Source organism: Malus sylvestris, chromosome 5 (assembly GCF_916048215.2).
Source record: "Malus sylvestris chromosome 5, drMalSylv7.2, whole genome shotgun sequence".
NCBI classification, from domain to species: Eukaryota; Viridiplantae; Streptophyta; class Magnoliopsida; order Rosales; family Rosaceae; genus Malus; species Malus sylvestris.
Window position 1 is genome coordinate 45,002,004 of NC_062264.1, and position 23,165 is coordinate 45,025,168.

General features: G+C 39.2%; 4 protein-coding genes and 1 pseudogene across 4 annotated transcripts; 3 read left to right on the forward strand and 2 right to left on the reverse strand.

Annotated features, from left to right (window-relative positions):
- Window positions 1-4,969: 4,969 nt before the first annotated feature.
- LOC126624001 (uncharacterized protein At5g39570) lies at window positions 4,970-6,571 on the forward strand. Its single transcript, XM_050292993.1, has 2 exons — window positions 4,970-5,120; window positions 5,345-6,571. The coding sequence occupies exon 2, from the start codon at window positions 5,450-5,452 to the stop codon at window positions 6,410-6,412; it is 963 nt and encodes a 320-aa protein (XP_050148950.1). The 5' UTR covers window positions 4,970-5,120; window positions 5,345-5,449; the 3' UTR covers window positions 6,413-6,571.
- Window positions 6,572-14,770: 8,199 nt separating this feature from the next.
- On the forward strand, window positions 14,771-15,826 carry LOC126620781 (uncharacterized). Its single transcript, XM_050289063.1, has 2 exons — window positions 14,771-15,252; window positions 15,592-15,826. Exons 1-2 carry the CDS (start codon window positions 14,823-14,825, stop codon window positions 15,645-15,647), a joined length of 486 nt encoding a protein of 161 aa, XP_050145020.1. The 5' UTR covers window positions 14,771-14,822; the 3' UTR covers window positions 15,648-15,826.
- Window positions 15,827-16,036: 210 nt separating this feature from the next.
- Window positions 16,037-16,820, reverse strand: LOC126620780 (transcription factor DYT1-like). The gene is made up of 2 exons (XM_050289061.1): window positions 16,641-16,820; window positions 16,037-16,539 (listed from the first exon to the last, which is right to left on the reverse strand). The coding sequence occupies exons 1-2, from the start codon at window positions 16,818-16,820 to the stop codon at window positions 16,213-16,215; spliced, it is 507 nt and encodes a 168-aa protein (XP_050145018.1). The 3' UTR covers window positions 16,037-16,212.
- A 1,662-nt stretch (window positions 16,821-18,482) lies between these two features.
- On the forward strand, window positions 18,483-19,772 carry LOC126624124 (pentatricopeptide repeat-containing protein At3g13160, mitochondrial-like). Its single transcript, XM_050293142.1, has one exon. It carries the CDS (start codon window positions 18,517-18,519, stop codon window positions 19,657-19,659), a length of 1,143 nt encoding a protein of 380 aa, XP_050149099.1. The 5' UTR covers window positions 18,483-18,516; the 3' UTR covers window positions 19,660-19,772.
- On the reverse strand, window positions 19,756-22,153 carry LOC126624125 ((3S,6E)-nerolidol synthase 1-like; annotated as a pseudogene).
- Window positions 22,154-23,165: the final 1,012 nt, after the last annotated feature.

Below are 23,165 nucleotides of genomic sequence, written 5' to 3' on the forward strand. Positions count from 1 at the left end.
CATTTTGATTGATCGGACAGCTGTTGTGTCTACTTGTTCTAATCTTTTTCGTCTTCACCTACTCTCTCTCTCTCTAATTACCCAAAATGCAATTATATTCTAAATAAGGTTTTGTTCCCTCTCAATAGCCATCTCTCTCAAGATTGACTTCCACGAGTCTAATTCAACTAATTTCTAATACATTTTCCACCAAAGAGGAGGCTCCTATATTCCAAAGAATGACAAGTCATTAATCATTAGCTTTGTTGACCTCCAATATATGAAACGTCACCAAGTTAGTCATCCCCCTTTGGCCCTCCTTCGTGTGGTGTGATGAGGTTGACATGGATATGTTAGATAAAAACATTCCCTTAGTCATCAATCATTAGGTCCCACATCTGCTAAACCCTTTAATTAAGAAAAATTCTTAAGTCTAATCTAATATGTAGGTTTAATTCCAGGAGGATCCTCGCTGAATCCTTCAATCACATCCGTTTATCGTACATCGTGCGGTCAGAAATTATTGTAAATTTTTTATTTAAAATTGAATATAAACAGTACTTGACAAAAACTGACCGCACGATATATAATGAAAGAATGTAATTGGAGATCCCCAAGATCCTCACAAAGAGGATCTCGCGAGGATCCTCGCTCGGTTTAATTAACTGGGACATTGATTGAAATATGTGTCATGCCCTGTCTCATGCTCTTCAAGCAAATCTTTCAATATCCCCAGCTCATTATGCTCTTTTTTACGTCTTAAACTAATTAAAAGCATGTAGCGTTCATTTCATGTAGATGTAGAGTAGAGCTCATCATTCATGGTTGTAATAATGTATCCTAGGTTTCTCAAATGACAAAATGTATCCTATATAGTTCATTTTACTAGCCTTTAGGTCTTTCTCAAATTTTATTGCTTTTCTTCGAGAAGCACTTTCAAGTAGTGTCTCTTAGATTGCTAGTAGTTGGAATTTCAGTAAACTTTCAACGTATTTCTAATAAAAATTATGGCAAAAGTACTTATGAGTAGAAGTAATAATCTCTGAATAAGGTATATGTGCCCAAATAATACATGATTCTAAATTTATAGGGCTGATTACAAGATGTGGGTCGATAGATGACCGTCCCGTACATATGATATCATACATGTATATTGTGATTGTGATTGTGCATGATACATAAAATTCTTAAGCAAGTCAACTTTCTTGTAATTTATCAAAGGACTTGGAATATATCTCAATGGACTTAAAAGTAACATGAGGAAGTAGTTTTTGTTGGTTTCATGGTGGTAATTAAAATGGAGTTGAGAGATGGGTTGGACCTAGCCACTCCTGCTTTTCTCTCTTGCAGGAACCCCCCCCCCCTAAATTCCCAGCCTTCATCGTCGACTCCTTCCTCTGGTTGGAGTCGGTCGACTTTCCCTTGCTGCTACCCCTTTTCTTCTCCTCTCTAGCCTGTTACCCTCACCCTCTGGTCATCCTCATTCCCCTTCCACCCTTTTCTCTCATGTTGCAACCCAACCCTCTACCACATACCCTCAAGTCTTCCCTCTTCCCCTGTCACGTTTTCCCTCCTCTGTTTTTTTTTCCTACGGTGCTTTTTTTTTTTTTTTCTGTTTTCATTTTGGCTTTCTTTGAGTTTTGTCTCAGTTTGTTTGAGCTTTGTCTCAATTCTCTAAGCTTGTCTCAGATCAAAACCTGTAGACACCTTTCTGCTCCGATGTTTCATTCCGTCGTGAGTCCACAACTACCAACCACTGCTTCTCAACCTCGGGTGCTTCTCCTCGGTGATGTGCTTGGGTTTTGGGTGACTGTTAAAATGCTTTTTGCACTATTTGGTAGGATTATGGGAACGCTCATAGCGCGGGTGGCTCGCTCACCCCCATTTTCCTTTGATCCGATTGCTGCTATTGGTTCGATTTTTGGTGGTGGCGGCCTTTCGATGGAGGCGCGTCAAATTTGGTGGTGGTTGCTGGTTTCCTCTTTATTTTTAGGGTTTCTGTTGTCTTTTAGCTATGCCTTTTCGACTTTGTGTTGTATTTGCTTTTTCTTGATGGACTTGTATTTCGGTTGGGATATGTTTTTTGGGCTCTCTATTCCTTGTATTAATCTCTTTGTTTAATGAAAAAGTATCTTAGTTTGTCAAAAAAAAAAAAGAGATGGGTTGGACCTGCTCTTTCTGTTTCTTTCTCTAATGTCATAATTGTTAAAGAAATATTTTGGCACAACGAATGAACATTTTCTCACTCTCTTTTCTTTCTTCAAAAGCAACAAAAATATATACATTTCTTCTTGATTTTCTCTTTCTTGTCCCTTATCTGAGGTCATGCATGGTTTCTCAAATCTAAGTTTTATGTATAAAATGTGTAACCCACATCACAAGCATGACCGTGAGAGAGCTGACAATTGATCTCAAGATTAGGTTGCTCTAAAACTAATAGTACAGGAAGATTCACATATAATTATGGCAAAAGTTGCAGCTTCTGTACGTAGCTGGTGGAGAACAGAAGAAGTTGGATGGTTAAGTCACTTGCCCTGTACATATCATGATATAAAAGTACTAAATATCAAAGAGGGTTGCACATATATACAACAGCTAAGAGACAATTATGCAAGGGGAATAAGACGAGACAACATTGTCATTTATGCTAATTTTATTAAGGAAATCAAAATATGTGATATACCCCTTGTCCTAGACGGATCAGTATTTTTTTTATAGAAAAATTGCCAAATTTCATACTGTATGTATGATTCAACACTTAATCACCCGTTAGCCCATCAAGAGTGAGATTTTATCCTAATAAACCTCGATGTATTTAGGAATAGACTTGTATAATATATTGAAATTTGTTTTGTCAATTTTGATCAAACGTGAGATTCTCAACACAAAGTGATATTAGTTTAGTGGGACTTCTCTTTTCACTTTTAAATTAGGTCATAAATCCGAATCAACATCTCCATAAAGGTTCAAAATTAACCAATTTCTTTACTTAACTGTATACATAAACTAGAAAAACAACCCAATCTTATAAACAAAGGTTTATATGTTTTACGTACCTTCCTGTGTTCTTGTCCTTGCATTAAAATAAACAAGTTTTGTTGAACTACTATTACTTATAAGATTTGGAAAAATAATAATCAATAAAATTAGAGGCCATTTGTTTTAATTTTAAATATCACAAAATATATCCCTTAGACTCATAAGTTTAGGAGATAAAATTGTCGTTGACGTATTCGGTTAGGCTTTTTCTTCAATTGTACTCGACAACATTAGTGATGTAATATGCACCTAATCTTGTAAGTACTCAGAAAATCATGTACCAAATACGTAAAGGCAGTTGCAATAGTTGATAATTCATGCTTGTTTCCTTCACAAAGATCCTCTCAGATTTGGAACCTATTATATTAAGTCAATTGTGAAGAAGAAGTCAGGCAACCAAGGTCAGACCTTGCATGGTTGAATTCAACGCCTTGGGCTCCCCTTAGGGTTTAGGCCACAATTTGGAACCTGATTTGGTTCAACCCAAAAGAAGTTGGAGGTTTTGTAGTTGAGTTGAGTTGCTTTTTCCTTTTTCTGACCCAGTTCATATTTTATATGGGTTGATGTTTTTTCTATTGGCCCATTGTCCTGTCGATCTCGCCAAAAATTGCACAATGTCTTGACTCTCCGCATAACCATAACAAATCAAAGACTAGAGCTTATATTCAGCAAAAATTATTTGATATTACACGTTTACTTGGAAAATTTCCTGATATTACATCTATTTTTTAATCCAATACATTTCTCGTTCTAAGTTGGTAAACATGTTATTAGTTTTCCGATAAATAAAAAAAGAACACAATGAGCCTTAATTAGTTAATTAAAAAAACTCAACGCAGTTGGCCAAATGACATGTGGGTGATAGTTCAAACGACATCATCCACACCTCCCTCTCTCTAATGTTCAACTGATGCTTTTTCTTTCTCATAGTTGCTGATTGTGTGAGATTCAAAATCACAATTAAGAGAAGAATATCACTAAATCAATAGTTAGCTATTTGATACATTGTGTTGAAAACAAAATCATTATTTATTTGGAATAGAGAACTTTAACGAAAATCTTCTTGTACTATTTACTTTAACGAAAAACCATATTTTTACACTAAAAAGTCAATCATAGTACTATACACTTTACCCTTTATTTTGTCCTTATTGTTAAAACTCAAAGTTTTCAAATCATTTTCATTAGTTTTCCTTTGGAATATGCACTGAAAATTAAATCAAAACCAAGGAATAAAATATCGATGATATCGGAAATATCGGTAATCCAAAAACACGGAAATTTCGATGGAAATATCGGGATATTATCGATATCGATAAAAATTGAATAAAAACCACGGAAATTGTAAGAAAAACTTGGAAATTTTTATTGAAACTTTGCAGGATATTTATTTAGTCAATTATCTATTAGTTTATTACAAAAAATTGGAAGGAAATGCATTGCATGATAGATATAACTTATTTAAGTTGATTATATAGCGAGCTGGCAAACATTGTGAGTGTAGAAAATATGTAGTAATTAATGAAAGAAGTTTAAACACACTAAAATCATTTATATATAATGAATTAGTACAATATTTTACACTTTATACATTGCATGGTAAGATACATGAGTGACTTAGTAAGGTCTAAAATATCGATGATATCGGAAATATCGGTAGTCCAAAAAAATATCGGTAGTCCAAAAACACGGAAATTTTGATGAAAATATCGAGATATTATAGATATTTTAGACCATGATCAAAACTAGTAAGGTCATTCCCTAATTAATTGCACTTCCGCTTGCACTACTCTGTCAAGTGGCAACCAGGCCATTATCCAATCCAAGGGTTTCGGTGTCAAAAGCCAAGCACAAGTAGCGTCTGATGTGCCCATTTCTTCTAGTGGGGACCAATATGACATTGACAAGCCAACAGCACTTGACCAGAGTGCAATCCGCACATGCTGCCATGACTTTATACGCTTGCCACCTTCCTAAGCAAAGGAAATTATGCAACCGAAAAAATACAAAAAGGCTAGAAAATTTGTTGAATCTCATCATCTTTCAAGCGAAATTTCTCAGGATTCCTTTTCAGTCACATCTCAATCCACTTTCTGGCAAAGGTAATCCTCTCTAATCATATGTTTATGAAATCCTTAATCCTTTGTCCTCTTCACATGTTGATCTCTCTCATAAGTGAACCCACTTTTCCTTTTTCTTGCACATGAGTTGGTGAGGCGCACATTTTCTTCCCAACTGGATAAGATTTGTGTGTATGGGAATTCAGTTAGAAGATCAATAGATATCACAAGCAATTGTAAAATTAGGGTTCACTTTGATGTTGTAGAATTCAGTGTAATTCCTCTGAAGTTGTGGAAACACGAATCCTAGAACATCTGGAATCCATCAAAGGAGAGAAAATCGTCTACGGATCGTGTCGATTGATTCATAAATGGCATTCTACAGCTCCAACTACTATGAGGCTGGTGATCTTGGTGAGTATAGTTTAACCCCTTATGCTGATATTCATGATCATCATGCTTCTCTAGATCAAGGACCAACATCTTATTATTATTCTAGCCATGAGCCCCCCACCCAAAACTCGTATTATTATTCTAGCCATGAGCCCCCCACCCAAAACTTGTTTCAGTATGATCCAACTCCATCTCAATATTATTATGCTTGTCAAAATTCTTACACAAAACCTCTATCCATCAATTACTACCCAAATGTTTATAACCCGAGTTATGATGCTGAAGTGACTCAGTTTATGATATCTTATTCCGTTTCTTCCAAGTTTAATGAGCTTGAATTTGAAGAGTATGATCCTACACCTTATGGTGGTGGATTTGATATTGTTCAAACTTACGGAAAGCCCCTTTCGCCTTCACTTGAAACTTGTTATCCTCGTTCTTCTGGGCCTGCTGCACTAAATCCCCCCTCTTTAGAAGGTGTCACTGATGGCTCTATCGTGCCGTTGAGTGGTAAGCAAGAACCTTCTCAGCAAGCACCAAAACCCATCAATGGAAGCCAACCGATGCAGGCGGTTGAAGAAGAGAAGCAGCACCAAGAGAGGAGAGAAGATCAGCCAAGTCAAGTCGAAGAAAACCCTAATCAAGTTGAGGAAAGTGAAGAAGTTGTGCAGGGTAGTTATGAACATGGGCAGGAAGTGTATAATCAAGTTCCTAGTGGATATGGACTGGAGGCCATGGATATTTGTGAGAGTTTGTTTGGGCATTGGCCTTGCCTGGCTCGTGATTTTAAGAGAGGCAATGGAAATGGTGATTCTTGCTATGAATTTGGTAGTGGTGAAGGAAGATATGGGAATCCATGGAAAGGAACTGCAGATTATCTTTTCGGAAGCTCAAATCCGTATGGAGAAATAAGGGATGAAGGAAGCAACTATTTACAATAGGCAGGATTGGATAAACTGAATATATTTTGGAGATTGTAAGAACTCTGTCTTCTTGTTATCCACAACTTTTTCAAGTCAGAATCTTTGTTTGTAAGAATGAATAATTATGTTGGACAAAGCCTTCTTAATAAAAGCTTCTTTGGAAGTGCTTATTTATAATGTGGTAAGCACTTTTGTTTTTGAAGTGTTTTTACTGAAAATGTTTTTGTTAGAATCTAGCATAAAGAAATTTTCACTAAAAATTAGTGTTTCATGAAAAAGCATTCGGTAGGTGCCATCCAAAAAGCACTATGAATGACTTTAACAATCCAAAAATACTTTTAAGTTTTTCTTTCAAACAATATCAAAAGCGTTTCGAAGGGGTAAAAGCACTCCAAAACATTCTCCAAATCTTTGTTTGTTCTTAATCAATTCTTGTTACTAATTACATTCTCTGTTAAGGCGACATTAATGACAGCAGTTAAGGCATCAGCAGGCAAACTTGGGAGGGAAAGGACCATTAGCATGCATGGATCAAAATCATCGAATGGAAGCATGTGTACCTTATGAAGACATAATGATAAAAGGTTCATCAAGAAAGCATACGTCGGATTTGATGGTTTATAAACGATCATGCTGCTTGATGCATCAACAAAATAATCTTCCTTAAAAATTTGACAAGAATAATGAAGTTTATGTACGGAAATATGATTACATACACCAATTTTCACTTGTGTATTTAAGAAAACGAATTTGAACCTTGTGAAAAATGCTAACTGAAGCATTTAAAAAGAAGGAACTCACTTTTCGTGGTTTTATGGTAATTTGGAGTATTCTATATCTGATCATTAATTTGATTTGAGTACCGTTACAGGGTAGACAGTAGACCTCAATTTGAGTACATTTTTTCTTAAACATGACAAATTCTTGTCTAATTAGGAAAAGAAGTATCACTAAATCATTAACTAGTGTGCACCTCCTAGAAGTATCACATTTTACTCTCTTAAACATGAGAGATTCTTGTCTAATTGTCTTTGACGGAAGTACATGACACTAGACACAAGGATGTGCAACTAGCAAGGGATGGATTTTTTAGTGTGCTGGGAACACGGTCATGTACAACAAGTGTCATAATATAAATTGTTGGATACTTGAAAAAATAATTTTCAACCGCTTGTATTATGACACTTGGTACCGGGTCATGTTCTTAACACACTAAAAAAGTTCTCCTAGCTAGGATAGGTGAGTGTAACCAAAATACGGAGAGAATAAGGATATTTTGTGTGTGTGGATGGACAATCACATGATTTCGAAAAGTATATAATAAAATTTTAACATATAAAAAATATTACTCTTACCACATCACATTTTTGGTATGTCCGTCCAGACACTTTGTGTAATAAATTACTGTAAAATATTACTTATTGTTGTAAACATTCCTAGTTTAAGTATGATTGTGTAAATCCTAGATAAGATTTGATTCTAGTTATCCTTTCCTATTACAACTTGTATTACTTGGAGAAGAAGGAATATCTTCTCTCCCTTTACTACTATAAATAAAGGCACAATGTAGGAGGGATAACAACACACACATTCCCCTACAATTCTACAAACACACATCTCTCTCCTCTCTCTCTGCCGCCGGCCCTAGTCCCTCTGTCAGATAAAATAGACCACAACACGTTATCAGCACGCTCTTCACGCTGTGCTTAGAAGAATTTAAAGAGAATTTATTCGTCTACAATCAGGGGAGTATTACATTTCAATTATTTTTAATTGTTTAAATCTTGATTTTATTGAATTCATATATTGTTATTGATTCAATTTATTTTTCTTCTTATGTTGAACGTGATACAAGCTTGAAGATGAAAGCCGAAATTGAAGAAATAATTTTTCTGCATCAAACCAGTTCATCTATATCATCACGCAATCAGGTTCTTTCCAAACAACGGTTTTTAACTCGATATTTTGCAAGCCCTGATAGCATGAACATTCACCATGATGCATGACCCAACTTTACGTTTTACGTATTTTAGATTCTACATAAATTGTGTATGCTTCATCATCAAAATTGCTACAATTATGTGAATTTGATATTTGCCATGAATTGAATCTTACATATGTACATGCATTGAAACTATTATTTGCATATGCATCAAAGTAAATATGTGATTCATTGAATTATATATGCATCTAATTAAAAAAAAAAAAAAAAAAAAATTTCTGGGCTCGCCTGGAACGGCCCGAGAAAAAAAATAAAATAAAATAAAAAAATAAAATAAAATTTTAGGGCTGCACACAGCAGCCCATTCCCCTCTTCTCACCCCGTGGGCCTATAATCCCACCCAAGGGTCCTCGGCCTATATTTTTAGGCCCCGAGATTTTATTATTTAATTTTTTTTAAATAATATGGGTTTTTATATTTTCACCCACATTTTAATTTGGCCCCGAAGACCAAAAATAAATTAATTCACTTATCATTATACAATAGTTCTGCATATATTATTTGCATATTTGTTTGCATATATATTTGTGTTTGCTTGCAGGAATATATGAACCTGAAGTTCATAATTACTTTGAAACCCGAAGTTTCTTATACACATGCCTTGTTTGAAAACCCGAAGTTTTCACTTAAATATATCACCCATGAAAACCCGAAGTTTTTCATGCAAAATTAAACCAATACATGTCTATTAGAACCTGTATGTTCTACTCCTATGTGAATGGATTGATTTTTCTCCATTACACTAACCACATCTTGTCCATCTATTTTGTGATAGGAACATGTCGAACTTGAACAAACTCGACTTCACCGCTTTGGAGGTTTCTGGAAGGAACTACCTCAAGTGGGTTCAAGATGTGAAGCTCCACCTCACTGCAAAGAACTTACGTCCTGCTATTGCAGAAGCAACAGATAAACCTGTTGGCGAGGCTGAAAAAGCCACTGCTATGATCTTCATTCGAAGACATATCCATGACGCTCTACAAACTGAGTACCTTGCTGAGGAGGATCCACGTGCATTATGGGTCGCTTTGGCTGATCGTTTCGATCACCAAAAGGATATATTCTTGCCTGAAGCAAGACACGACTGGCAGCACTTGCGCTTCCAAGACTTTAAGTCTGTGAATGAATATAATTCTGAAGTTTGTCGAATCCGATCACTTCTCAAGTTTTGCAATGAAACTTTGACTGAAGAGGATCTCCTGGAGAAGACCTACTCGACCTTCTCTGCTTCTAATATTGTCCTGCAGCAACAATATAGAGCTCAGAAGTTCACTAAGTTCTCGGATTTGATCTCTGTTTTACTTCTTGCTGAAAAGCAGAACCAGCTGTTGATGAAGAATCATCAAGCTCGACCTACTGGGGCTACTGCTGTGCCTGAAGCACATTATAGCACTAATCAGCACCCAAAACGCCAAAAGAGGCGTGGTAAGGGCGGCCAGAAGCCATCCCACCAAGGTCAACAGAGCCAAGGCCCATCCAAGGGAGGAAACAAAGCCCAGAAGCGCCCAAACCTCGCTCCCAAGGCCCCGAACTTCAAGAATAAGGGCAAAGCACCTGCCACAATGAATGACGATATGTGCTATCGTTGTGGTTCCAAGGACCATTGGTCCCGTATTTGCCGTGCTCCCAAGAAGGTTGTGGATGCATATCATTCTCGTCATACGAAGTTTGAATCAAACTTCCTGCAAGTGGACGAACCGGAGACTACAAAGATGGAAGTTTCTGATTTTCAGGAGGATACCACTCCTATGGAAGATTAGAATCTTAGACATAGACTTATTTTTCAGTTAAAATAAAACAATTGGGGCCGAATTCCACCTTGTGGCCGAACCCCACCTTGTTTTTTGGTTGATTTTGAACAATTTTCCTTTATGTTTTGGATTAGTAGTTGGCGATTTATTTTGGATATTAAGTTTTTAATCCTTGAATAAATGAAATTATTTTGAATTGATACTTGTTTTTATAAACTTTTATGCATGTGACCGATTCAAATTAATTTTTCATTCTAGGTATGACTAGTGGGAAAGTTAGTTGTCTGGCAGATAGTGCAACCACGCATACTGTTTTGCGTGAACGCATCTATTTCACTAACTTCGTACCTAAGAATGCACCTCTGACAACCCTCTCAGGCCCATCCAACCTGATCGAAGGATACGGTAAGGCACGTATAATGTTGTCCAATGGTACAATCTTGACCATTGCTGAGGCACTCTATTCTCCACGTTCCGGAAGAACGTTACTAAGTTTCAAGGACATTAGAGATAACAATTACCACGCTGAAACCCACGTAGAAAACGGAGTTGAATTTCTGTGCGTAACTTCCTACGAATATGGCCAGAAGCGTATTCTAGAGAAGATGGAGCGTAACCCGAGTGGTCTGTATACTACGACCATACGCCCCATAGAATGCCACTATGTGGCCGGCCCTACCACAGGGACCGCGCACGAAATTACACTTTGGCATGATCGTTTGGGACATCCTGGACGAATAGCGATGCGCCGTATCCTCAAAACTTCACACGGGCATCCACTAACCCGAAGCTTAGGTTCGATCCATGAAATTGCATGTCAAACATGTTCTATGGGAAAGCTTATTACTAAGCCTTCTTATGACAAGATTCGTTCGAATCCTCCCATTTTTCTACAACGGATTCAGGGGGACATTTGTGGACCGATTCAACCTCCCTGCGGACCATTTAGATATTTTATGGTTTTGGTTGACGCTTCTACACGTTGGTCACACGTGTGCTTGTTGTCCACAAGGAACGCTGCATTCTCCAAACTGTTGGCTCAGGTTATCAAGCTCAGGGCTCACCACCCTAATTATCCGATCAAATCTATTCGATTGGATAATGCTGGAGAATTCACATCTAAAACTTTTGATGACTATTGCATGTCGGTTGGGGTTGAAGTTGAACATCCTGTACCCCATGTTCACACCCAGAACGGCCTGGCAGAGGCTTTCATTAAGCGTTTACAAATGATTGCTCGATCGTTGGTCATACGTACCAAGCTCCCGATCGCTGCTTGGGGCCATGCAATATTGCACGCAGCAAAGTTGGTCCGCCTGAGGCCTGTTGCGACACAACCATTTAGTGCCCTTCAGTTGGTCACCGGATGCGAACCCGACATATCGCATCTGCGCGTTTTTGGTTGTGCGGTCTATGTGCCGATCTCGCCGCCCTTACGTACAAAAATGGGGCCTCAGCGAAGGATGGGAATCTATGTCGGATATGATTCTCCTTCGATTATTCGTTACTTAGAACCTTTGACAGGCGATCTGTTTACCGCTCGTTTCGCGGATTGTCACTTCTATGAGACAGTCTTCCCGTCGTTAGGGGGAGATAAGAACGTCAACGTTCCTAATGAACGACGCGAATTATCGTGGACGACTCCCACTTTGTCTCATTTAGATCCTCGCACCGCTCAGTCTGAAGCTGAAGTGCAGCGCATATTAGATCTCCAGAGCATAGCTCAGAGCATGCCAGATGCTTTCACCGATCTAGCGCGCGTGACAAGATCACATATTCCAGCTGCGAATACGCCTGCAAAGATGGATGTACCAAATGTACGACGGACTACCCTCCTGGAAGCCCGGGACGCCAATTCTGGTGATCCACGTACATTAGCGGCTAGCCAATCATCTGCCCCTACACAAAAGCATGGCAGACCCCTTGGTTCAAAGGATTCACACCCCCGGAAGAGGAAAACCACGGCACAAGGTCCTGAAGAGCCTACCGTGAATCCGACTATCGCTTACTCATTTTACCCAACTCATGAGGAAATTCTAGATTATGGAAGCGTCCTTGAATAGACGAATCCTCCTCCCGAGAATCGTGAGATTTCGGTCTATTATGCTAGCTTAGATGATGTGTGGCGTAGAAATGAGATGATTGTCGACGATGCATTAGCATTTGCAGTAGCTACTGAGATCATGTTGAGCGATGACATTGAACCGCGTTCCGTTGATGAATGTCGACGTAGAGCTGATTGGTCAAACTGGAAACAAGCAATCCAAGTCGAACTTGATTCACTTGCGAAACGTAAGGTGTTTGGACCTGTAGTTCCTACTCCTCCACATGTGAAGCCCGTTGGCTACAAGTGGGTTTTCGTTCGAAAGCGTAATGAGAAGAACGAAATTGTGCGTTACAAAGCTCGTCTTGTAGCACAAGGTTTCTCACAACGCCCCGGGATTGACTATGACGAAACTTACTCACCCGTTATGGATGTGATTACTTTTCGATACCTTATCAGTTTGGTAGTTTCCGAAAAACTGGATATGCAGCTGATGGACGTAGTAACCGCGTATCTCTATGGGGATCTTGATACGGAAATTTATATGAAAGTTCCCGAAGGACTTACATTGACTGGTTCAAATATTTCCAAACCCCGGAACACGCTCTCAATTCGGCTGAGGCGTTCACTATACGGTTTGAAACAATCCGGAAGAATGTGGTATAACCGTTTAAGTGAGTATTTGACTAGTCAGGGATATGTGAATAATGAACTATGCCCTTGTGTGTTCATTAAGAAGTCACATTCCGGATTTGCGATTGTTGCAGTATATGTCGATGACATGAATCTCATCGGAACTCCTGAAGAACTCGCGAGAACTGCTTCGCACCTGAAGTCGGAATTTGAGATGAAAGATCTAGGTAAGACTCGATACTGTCTCGGTCTCGAGATAGAGCATTGTTCAGATGGAATCCTAGTACATCAATCGAACTACACCAGAAGGTGTTGCGCCGTTTTAATGAGGATAAAGCGAAGCCTACGAGTACTCCTATGGTCGTTCGTACGCTAGATGCAAAGCGAGATCCCTTCCGTCCGAAGGAGGATGATGAAGAGATTTTGGAGCCTGAAGTTCCTTATCTAAGTGCGATAGGCGCTTTATTGTACTTAGCTCAATGCACTAGACCCGACATCTCCTTCGCTGTTAATCTTTTGGCAAGATACAGCAATGCACCAACACGCAGACATTGGACTGGCGTGAAAGACATCTTCCGTTACCTTAAGGGTACTACGGATTTGGGCTTATTCTATCCCTACGAATCCTCGAGTGATACCTCACCCTATGCTCATCGGGTTGATTCTCGCCTTGTTGGTTATGCCGACGCTGGATACTTATCTGATCCGCACAAGGCGCGTTCTCAAACGGGTTATGTCTTTACTGTTGGAGGCACCGCAATATCTTGGAGGTCAACTAAACAGACCTTAGTTGCCACTTCGTCTAACCATGCTGAAATTCTCGCCTTACATGAAGCAACTCGGGAATGCTTTTGGTTGAGAGCAGTAGTGGGCCATATTCGAAGCTCCTGTGATCTTCATCCCGCCGTTAATGCCCCGACGACGATTTTTGAAGACAACGCAGCTTGCATCGAACAGCTCAAGAAGGGTTACATCAAAGGAGACAACACCAAACATATTGCGCCGAAGTTCTTCTTTACACATCAACAACAAGAGCATCAGAAGATTGAAGTCACGCAAATCCGATCACAAGACAATCTGGCCGACCTCTTCACCAAATCACTACCGAAGGCGACGTTTCAGAAGCTTGTTCATGGAATTGGTATGCGTAAACTTTCTGAGTTGTAACTTTGCTATTTCTCTGTGGAATTATGTCAAACTCAGGGGGAGTATCTTCTAGATACTTGCTTGATCTTAATGTACTCTTTTTCCCTACGATTAGGAGCATTTTTCCCACTGGGTTTTTGCTACCTAACTAGGTTTTAACGAGGCACCCACATTGGGCTGGTCATATCCCTGATGACGTCCTGTAGACGTTTCTTTTGACTTTGCATTTCTCACGCATTTTTCCTTAGACTATGGATTTTGTACCTACTTGGGTTTTTGCCATAGCCTTAGGGTTTTTTTAGTGAGACTTACTACTTATGCAAGTTCCTACCTTATTGAGAATAAGCGTTGTTCCTTGGAATCATTGCCGACGAGTCGACTTCCTCAACTTCTGCATGATGCTGAATCTACCTTGAGTATTTACCCACTCAAGGGGGAGTGTTGTAAACATTCCTAGTTTAAGTATGATTGTGTAAATCCTAGATAAGATTTGATTCTAGTTATCATTTCCTATTACAACTTGTATTACTTGGAGAAGAAGGAATATCTTCTCTCCCTTTACTACTATAAATAAAGGCACAATGTAGGAGGGATAACAACACACACATTCCCCTACAATTCTACAAACACACATCTCTCTCCTCTCTCTCTGCCGCCGGCCATAGTCCATCTGTCAGATAAAATAGACCACAACACTTATAAAAAAGAAATGAAAAAACTAGTAAATAAATCTTATTGAAAAAACTAGTAAATAAATTGTACCCTTTTTTCAATTTGTATATTAATAACCTTAAATAAAAACCCTCTTTGAAACCTCAGACATTCAGCTTTTGTCTGTCCTTCCTTCGCACAATGTCTCTGACACCAATATCTTTGCTCACTCTCTATCTCCTTCTCTTCCTTCTTCCTCCCACCGCCACCGCAACCCTCCACAACCTCCTCCAAAGCCAAGGCCTCCCCGCCGGGCTCTTCCCGGACAATGTGAAGTCATACAATCTCGACCAGACGGGCCGCCTGGAGGTGCATCTGGACCGCTCGTGCATGACCAAGTTTGAGACCAGAGTCTACTTTGAAAGCGTAGTCAGAGCTAATCTCAGCTATGGCGTGCTCAGAGGCTTGGAGGGTTTGACTCAGGAGGAGCTTTTTCTTTGGCTGCCGGTGAAGGGAATCTCAGTGAGCGATCCGTCTTCTGGGCTGATTTTGTTTGACATTGGTGTTGCCCGTAAGCAGCTTTCTCTCTCTCTCTTTGAAGACCCCCCGGTCTGCAAGCCTCAATCTCAAGGTACAAAAAAATCCCATCTTTTTTCTCTCTCCTACCTCTACAAATTCAGTAAATTGTACAGATCTTTGAAATGAAATGTGACTTTGGGAATTCTTATTCCCCACAATTGAATTCCAATTGTCTATTTGATATTTTGATCCAATGTATTAGTGAAGGGAAGCAATTTCCGCACACCCTTTTCTCCTAAGTACATCTCGGTTTTTATGTAGCGTTTCAATTGAATAAATCTTAGAAGGGTGCGTTGAATGAGAAAATGAGTATGTGGAAATCGTTTCCTATGCATTATTGCAATTTTTAGCATTAAGGTTGTAAAATTGACATTAGAACCATGCAATGCAGGCATTTCACTGAAGAGTGAAGGAGGAAGGAAGATTGGATTTCAGGCCCAGAGATGAAGATTTGATCTTTTGTCACTTGACAGATAATCTTTCTCCTCTTTTTGTTTTGTGGGTATTTTTCTCTTTTAATTTTGCGCAAAAAAAGATTGAATGTTCATAGAAGCTTGTTAGGATTGTAAACAAAAGGAATGGAAAAGTGAGGCTAAGATTTGGAATCAAATGGTGCAATTTTGGAATTTTGCTCAATTGGAAATTTTGGGGTTTTTATATTTTTGTCTCAGTAGTTGCTTGGTCCCTAAGCCTGCAATATTGGTTAGCTGTCTTGTGGTATTTGCTTGTGTTTGTTTTTGTTGACACGTTCGTGGGATGGTGCAGTCCCTTATGTTCTTTTATGTTGTCAAGCTATAGCCAAACAATTTTCCATTTCTTTAATTAATAACTTCATCTAGATTAAATTAGAATATCGCTCCGATAAAAACATGATGTCCCAGAACCTTCTGGATTGCCATATGCCAAGTGAAATTAACAAGTAATCAAAACAGAAAACAATGTTAGTTGTTTTTCAAGTTGTGTTGTGTTGTAGTTTGAAAGTGATTGTATGATCTGATCCTTCCATTTTGCTCTATATGTCATTGATGATCTTCAGCATCAATTCCCGGGTTTGCTCAACTTCGAGCGTTTCGCAGGAGAATCCCTGAAAATTATTAGAATTTATATTAACTTCTGGTACAGATAAAATTTCACAGCTTTCTTTGTTTTTGCGATGACTTACCGTTACACAGGATGAAACCATCATTGCTCCACTGGAGGTAGTGATGCTGGTGTCAGTGAGTTCGAAGCCAAAGGTGGTCATGGCTCCCATCAGTTTTGTGAACCCTCCTCGTTTCTTCTCGAGGACTACCTTCACCCAAAGTTTGTTCCCATCAATCTTGGTCACATTCACCTCTGTCTGCCAAACCAGCAACAACATTGAAAATATATGAGCTGAAAAAAACTCCTATATTGTTCTAAGAGATTGAATATGCTTAGTTGTTAGCTGGTTGTTGAAACCTGAATCCCGAATTTCTTCATCTCTTCTGCTGCATCAGCATGAGTTTCGTCTGTGTTTGGCTCCAGTGTTTCTTCTGATGATGCTTCCATCTCAAAAATCTGGTCCTGGAGGAGGTCTACTTTCTGCTGCAGCTCCTGGATGTAAGTGATGGCATCCTCAACAATGGTTGCTTTGTTCATCTGAAACACGGCGAAAAACCATAGATGAGATACTCATGTTAATAATGGAAACTGTTAAAATTTAAGGCAGGCAATCAAGGGCTTTGAGTGCTTGCATTTGTTATATTCGGGACCAATGCGCGTAGTGCAAGGAGCCTTCCACTTAGCTTCTCCCTTCTCCTCCTCTCGGCGAACAGATTTTTGGATTTGAATTCGCCGTCAGTTTTGGATTTGAAGCTCATCCTTCCCCCTCCGCTGCCTTCTTCTTCTGCTAAGCATAATTCATCCAAGACACAACTCACAGAGTTCATATATCTGGATATGTTTTGATCAAAGTTAGTTTTAACAAGTGGGAGAGAGAGAGAGAGAGAGAGAGAGTAGTTTCTGTTATGAAATCATATAGATGGTCCTCACAAGGGTATCATTCCATTGTGTGTGAGGGAGAGGAATTTTTTAGAGTCTAACTAACTAGAGAGAGAGAGAGAAAGGGAGAGAGAAATGTCCTAGACATTCAGTTTAGTACGTCCAATTGGTTAGGGGTTGTTTTAATATATACACTTACTGTAGTTATCTTGATCGTTCAATTTAATCCGTCGGATGAGTTTAAAGAGAGGAACAAGAAGTAGCTTGATTTCAACATCTAGCATTCACACGTGTGTGAGGTTTGTGTTTGGCAGTAAATTTTCACACTAGTTTTCTCTTTATGCGCTTCTATCTTGTTTTCTAACCCTTATTTCTCCCTTAATTAATCATATCCAATAGTTTAAACGAAGGAGTAAGAGTGGATAATGAAAAATAGAGTGAAAAAATCACAATGATTGTTTTTGTTTTTGAATATATTCATGTCATGCCTGGTGGTCTTGTTGACCGGAAAAAGTACATAAACGTTTGAAGGTTTGTTAGGGCAGACAATATTCCTTTCTCGTAGAGTGTAGAGTACACTTATTTTGTAAGGCCATTCTTTCTAAATATTGTCTAGCAACTCAGCTGTGCTCCGTGTACTTATTCATGTCACATTACTTTTGCCAACAGAGGAAAGGCAAAAACCAAACAAGTTCATCTGCAATTCAAAACATGCACCACTACGCTACCCCAAATGGTACATATCTTCTTGTTTTCTAAAAGTTTACGGGGAGGGGAAGCTATCGTCTCAGGGTTGGGACATAGCACAAAGCTCTGAAGACTTGCAAAGGGGGTTTTGGTCCATTTTTTTATTTTTATAAATCGCCCACTAAAAGGGAGCGGGACTCGAACCAAATTGTACATATCTTCAAATAAGGGCTCGTTTGGAACTGTTTTTAAAATAATTGAAAGAGCTTTTAGAGAAAATATTTATAGGTTCCAAAAGCAATTAAAGTGCTTCTTGCAAGAAGCCACTAGTTATGTGCTTTTTGTAGAAAGTATTTCAAGTGATTTTCTGCGATTTACTGATATTTTTACTAAATATTGGTTTTAAAAATATTTTCACAAAAACGCTTCAGCTATGTCAAAAATAATTCCAAACGAGCCCTAATTTGTTCGCGGTTCATCATTTACCCCAAAACTTCTACGGCAAAAGACTGGGCCTCTCTTTGCGTTCGTTGACCTTAAACCATCACTTGACGTGGTCCAATATGCTTAACGGGTTCAATTTTCTTTTGGGCTGCGGTCAAGCCCACACCCAAAGAGAGTATAAACAAAAAGAACCCACAACCCGGCGGCCACCACTTCCGAGACGATGTCGTTCTCTCGCCTCCTCCAGCGCGCCTTCTGCACCGCCACCCAATCCAACGCCGCCACCACCAACAGCATTGGCGCCATCTCCACCAACCTCTACAAAGAGCGCAACCTGAAACGCCTCGTCGAGAAGTTTAAGAAGTCCTCCGAACTCTACCGCTTCCGTACCAAAACCCCCATTTACGAGGACGCCGTCCGCCGTCTCGCAGCCGCCAAACGTTTCAAATGGATCGAGGAGATCCTGGAGGACCAGAAGCAGTACCCGGACTTTTCCACGGAGGGATTCGCTGTTCGACTGGTTACGCTTTACGGGAAAGCTGGCATGTTCGAAAATGCCCAGAAGGTGTTCGACGAAATGCCTGAGAAAAGCTGTGAGCGCACCGTCTTGTCCTTTAATGCCCTCTTGGGTGCTTGTGTTAACTCCAAGAAATTCGACAAGGTTGCTGAGGTTTTTAGAGGGGTCTCGCAGAAGTTGTCAATTGAGCCGGATGTGGTGTCGTATAATACTGTGGTCAAGGCGTTTTGTGAAATGGGTTCGTTGGAATCGGCGGTTTCAATGCTTGTTGAGATGGAGAATAAGGGTGTTGAGCCGGATGTGATCACATTCAACACGATCATGAATGGGTTGTATGCGAATAATCAGTTTTTGGCAGCCGAAAAAATATGGAGTCGAATGGGGGAGAAGAATGTTGTGCCTGATGTTAGGAGCTACAATGCCAGGTTGCTGGGATTGGCTTCGGAGAAGAAAACTAACGAGGTGGTTGAGTTATTCGAGGAAATGAGGAACAAGGAAGTGAAACCTGATGTGTTTAGCTTCAATGCCTTGATCAAGGGATTTGTTAATGAGGGGAAATTGGAAGAAGCTAAACAGTGGTACCGAGAACTGGTGAAGAGTAGTTGTGCTCTGCAGAAATGGACTTTCCAGACGCTTGTTCCCTTTGTTTGCGAGAAGGGTGATTTGGACTTTGCCTTTGAACTCGGCGAGGAAATTTTCAAAAGGCGCCTCCTTGTCGATGTGGAGCTGTTGCAGGTTGTGGTGGACGGGCTGGCTAAGGCTTCCAGAATCAATGAAGCAAAGAAGATTGTGAAGCTTGGGAACACAAATACTTACCGGCGTTACAATTTGCAGTTGCCTTCGGACTAATGTATTTCTGTTGTTCTTTGTTCTGTTTTGCGTGTCGAAACGTTTGTGGTTTTGTTGCTAGACCTTTTAAATTTTACTATTTAAATTCGGGAAAGCTTCAATAATTTCTTCAATTTTATAGCCTTGAATAATTAGTACACAGATTCAGTTTCATACAGCATGGATTTCATATACACCTCAAGAGATGGAAGGTGCTGGTTGTCATCGTAATTATACATCAACGGGACCATTCTTGCAAGATTAAGGGAAGCGTTGGTGAACGTCGCCGGAAAAGGGTAATTTGGAGAAACCAGTTCCTTGTTCAGGTTCTTCCATTCTTTTGAAATCATTTTCACTGTATTTTCTTGTGCTTCCTCCATGGAAGAACCTGGATGTTCTTGTAAGTAGCACCTTACATATGACCCGTCGTGCCCACTTTGATTCTCATCCTTCAGCCAAAATAATCACATTTTGAGAGATATGAACAAGACATTTACTCTATTTGTAGTGTTTGATATGAATCTAATGATATATAATCACCTCTGCGCTTCCGAAATCGTCCCAAAGCCGAAGAATTGCTGCTGTGGAAGACACAATTGCTGGAGTTTCATTCAACAGCTCCACACTTCGTTTGGTTATACCTTGACCCAAGAGAAAGAAGATATGCACCATCACCACATTGACACCAGAAGAAACAATACCATTCTTTAAGTAGTCTTCTGCCTTCGGCAAGTGCCCGGATTTGAACCATTTTGCTTCTACTAAAAATGCATTGCAGAGACCCCCACTGCACGCAATCGTAGAACGAAATATCTGTTAAACCTTTCTTGAGCAAACTAGTAGTTAAATTTCATGACACTAATCTGGTTTAATATATCACCGCTTTCTTCAACGAATGTAACGGGTTCCACCCGTGCTTTTGATAAACCTCGCAGCTGATTTCATTCGTTATATTGTAGAGAGCCTCGAAACATATCTTCATGTAGTCCGGTAAGTGCTCTATAGCACCAATTTCCCATCTGCAGCATAACATTTACTGACCAATTTGTGATGAAAACTGGTGAAGCCAATTAAGAAATTACAGGACATTTTACCTATTGACAGCCTCAGTGAAGAGAGTGAGTTCATCAAGCGTCCCGTAAACATCAAAAATGTCATCAATCAAATAGATGAATGAGATAGGTTTTGTGAGCTGAATCCTCTCCTCTGACAAGTTTGGATCTGTTAGGCATGCCATGGACCAAATGTACCATTTAACTGGCTCGTCTCTTGCAAATTTCAGTTCCCTTGTCAATCCCAGCTCTTTCCACCACCTAATTAATTTGTTGGATAAAATAAACAGACAAATTAGGGTTTCTAAAGTAGTGCAGTTAAACGTATACTTTTTAAATGCGGATATATTCTCAATATTACTGATATTGTTGGTACTTCAACCTCATAGATATGTATCCAACATGATCGCTAATAAGTTTAACAGTATTTTAAAAGGTGCAGTTAAACGCACGACAGAAAAACACCCCATATATGTATATCTCTGCTACTTCTAAAGTCATTGTTAATTAACTTACTTGGAAATTTGAACAATCTCCTTGTGGTGTAGGGACTGAACCAAATTAAAATCCATTTTTGCAACTTCTTGTAGCATATTTAGCCATCTATTATTCATGCCAGCTTGGGAATTAGGAAGAAAAAAGTTCTTGGCCATGAATGCGGCCAAGCTTTGGTGATGGGGGCACCCCAGTGTGTTCTCCACAAGTCTGGCCTCATGAGGACCGAGATATGACAGTGATCTATTTAGGAGATGACCACTCAATTTTCCAGCTTCATCATGTGCATCTTCTCCTTCCATGCTTAGTTGTGAAGCTTCATACGCACTCATCAGTCCCTTGACCTCTTCACTGTTTAATATTTGCTTAAAATACTTTCCTTCTCTTTCCTTGAAATTGTTAAACACATCTGTAATTAATAACAAAAGTTATGCTCGGGAGTGATGGACTGGTACCGGGTATCAATCTACAAAACTATGTACATATATGAAACAAATTGTTACCGAAATTTTATTATACTACTCACCCTCGGGCACGAAGTGACCATGTTGTCTGAGTAGCCGGAATCGAAGGGAAACTTCATGAAGCTCATTTTGTTGATGAGAAAGGGCATTAGCATGACTAGATATGATTAGGTCAATTTGTTCTTCAAAGTGGTAATCGATACCTAGACGTTGAATGGCATCGATCATGTTCAAACTTTCTTCTCCTACTCTGCTCAATAGATTCCTGAATACCTCCAACTTTTGTTCATGCTGGAAACGAATGTCATCCTGCAAACAAGGTGGAGTTAATGGAATAGTGGACATAGGTTTGGATATATCTAGCTGAATGAGATTAGAGTGCCCAAGATGTAGGTTCATTTTTTGAGCAATATTTGGAGGCGTGGACATAGCAAAGATGGCCTGAGAAGAAAATGCCATACTAGGAAGAGAGAAATGGAGCAAACCCAAAGTGAATGAGAATGACAAACCCAAAGAGTCTTGGATTATATTTATAATGGAAAGATGGTGTGTAAATCACTAGTCATGTGACTCTTTTTGTTTTTTTTTTCAAGAAAATCTCGACCATACAATAGAAATTTGATAACAAAAAAAATGTGAAACACTCTTTCTAACTAGGAGCGGAGCCATGCAGAGATTGTAGGTGGCCTTGGCCCTCCCGCATCACTTGAGCAAACTTGCATGTGTTTAAAAGGAATATAAAGGACTTCGAATGTGTTTATAAGGAATTAGGTTACTTTTGATAAATTAATCTGTGTGAAGCTTAACGACCACACATGTTTTGCATCACCTAATTTGCTCATACTTTCAACATAATAAATTTTAGATGAAAACATTTTATTTTTTTGCGTTTAGAATGTGTTATCCATTCCAAATGTACTATGTGGTATTTTTGTATTTGATTTATTTTTGTGGACTACAAGTCTACCAGTACAACTGTACAAGGCTATACGACGAAATCCCATGTGCAAAAAAATTCGACAGTACGAAAAAAAACCACAAAACTACACAAAAAATCACGTCTTAGAAATTAGGGTAATTTATGAACACGTGGCTTTAGAGAGAATCTACCACAAACTACTAAATGTTGGGGCCACAAGATATTTTCCCAAATTCATGGAAGGCGTGGGTTGTCCTCGTTGCCACACATTAATTGCACCATTATTGGAAGATTTAGGGAAGCCTGTCTGAAATTCTGCATGGTGCTGGTAGGATACACCAATTCTTTGTTCAGCTTCGTGCCCATCTTGATTCTCATTCTACAATCAGTATCACGATAAGAAAATCTCACGTGCTTTATGTGCATACCCGCATGCCATCAAATAATATATAGAACCTCAGATATGCAATGATGAACAGACATTTAGTTACTTGGGTGCTTGATATAAATGGTACTGTAAATATGCAACGAGTAAAGTTGAAGTTCCACCATAAATCGAATTGATAATATGGGGAATTATTCAATCTCTTATAAGCC

Excerpts from the sequence above, each read along its gene's own strand:
- LOC126624001 (XM_050292993.1), top strand. The coding sequence starts at position 5,450 with ATGGCATTCTACAGCTCCAACTACTATGAGGCTGGTGATCTTGGTGAG.
- LOC126620781 (XM_050289063.1), top strand. The coding sequence starts at position 14,823 with ATGTCTCTGACACCAATATCTTTGCTCACTCTCTATCTCCTTCTCTTC. Across the intron at positions 15,253-15,591 it reads CTGCAAGCCTCAATCTCAAG|GCATTTCACTGAAGAGTGAA; the intron begins GTACAAAAAAAT and ends CATGCAATGCAG.
- LOC126620780 (XM_050289061.1), bottom strand. The coding sequence starts at position 16,820 with ATGAACAAAGCAACCATTGTTGAGGATGCCATCACTTACATCCAGGAG. Across the intron at positions 16,540-16,640 it reads TGAAGAAATTCGGGATTCAG|ACAGAGGTGAATGTGACCAA; the intron begins GTTTCAACAACC and ends CTGGTTTGGCAG.
- LOC126624124 (XM_050293142.1), top strand. The coding sequence starts at position 18,517 with ATGTCGTTCTCTCGCCTCCTCCAGCGCGCCTTCTGCACCGCCACCCAA.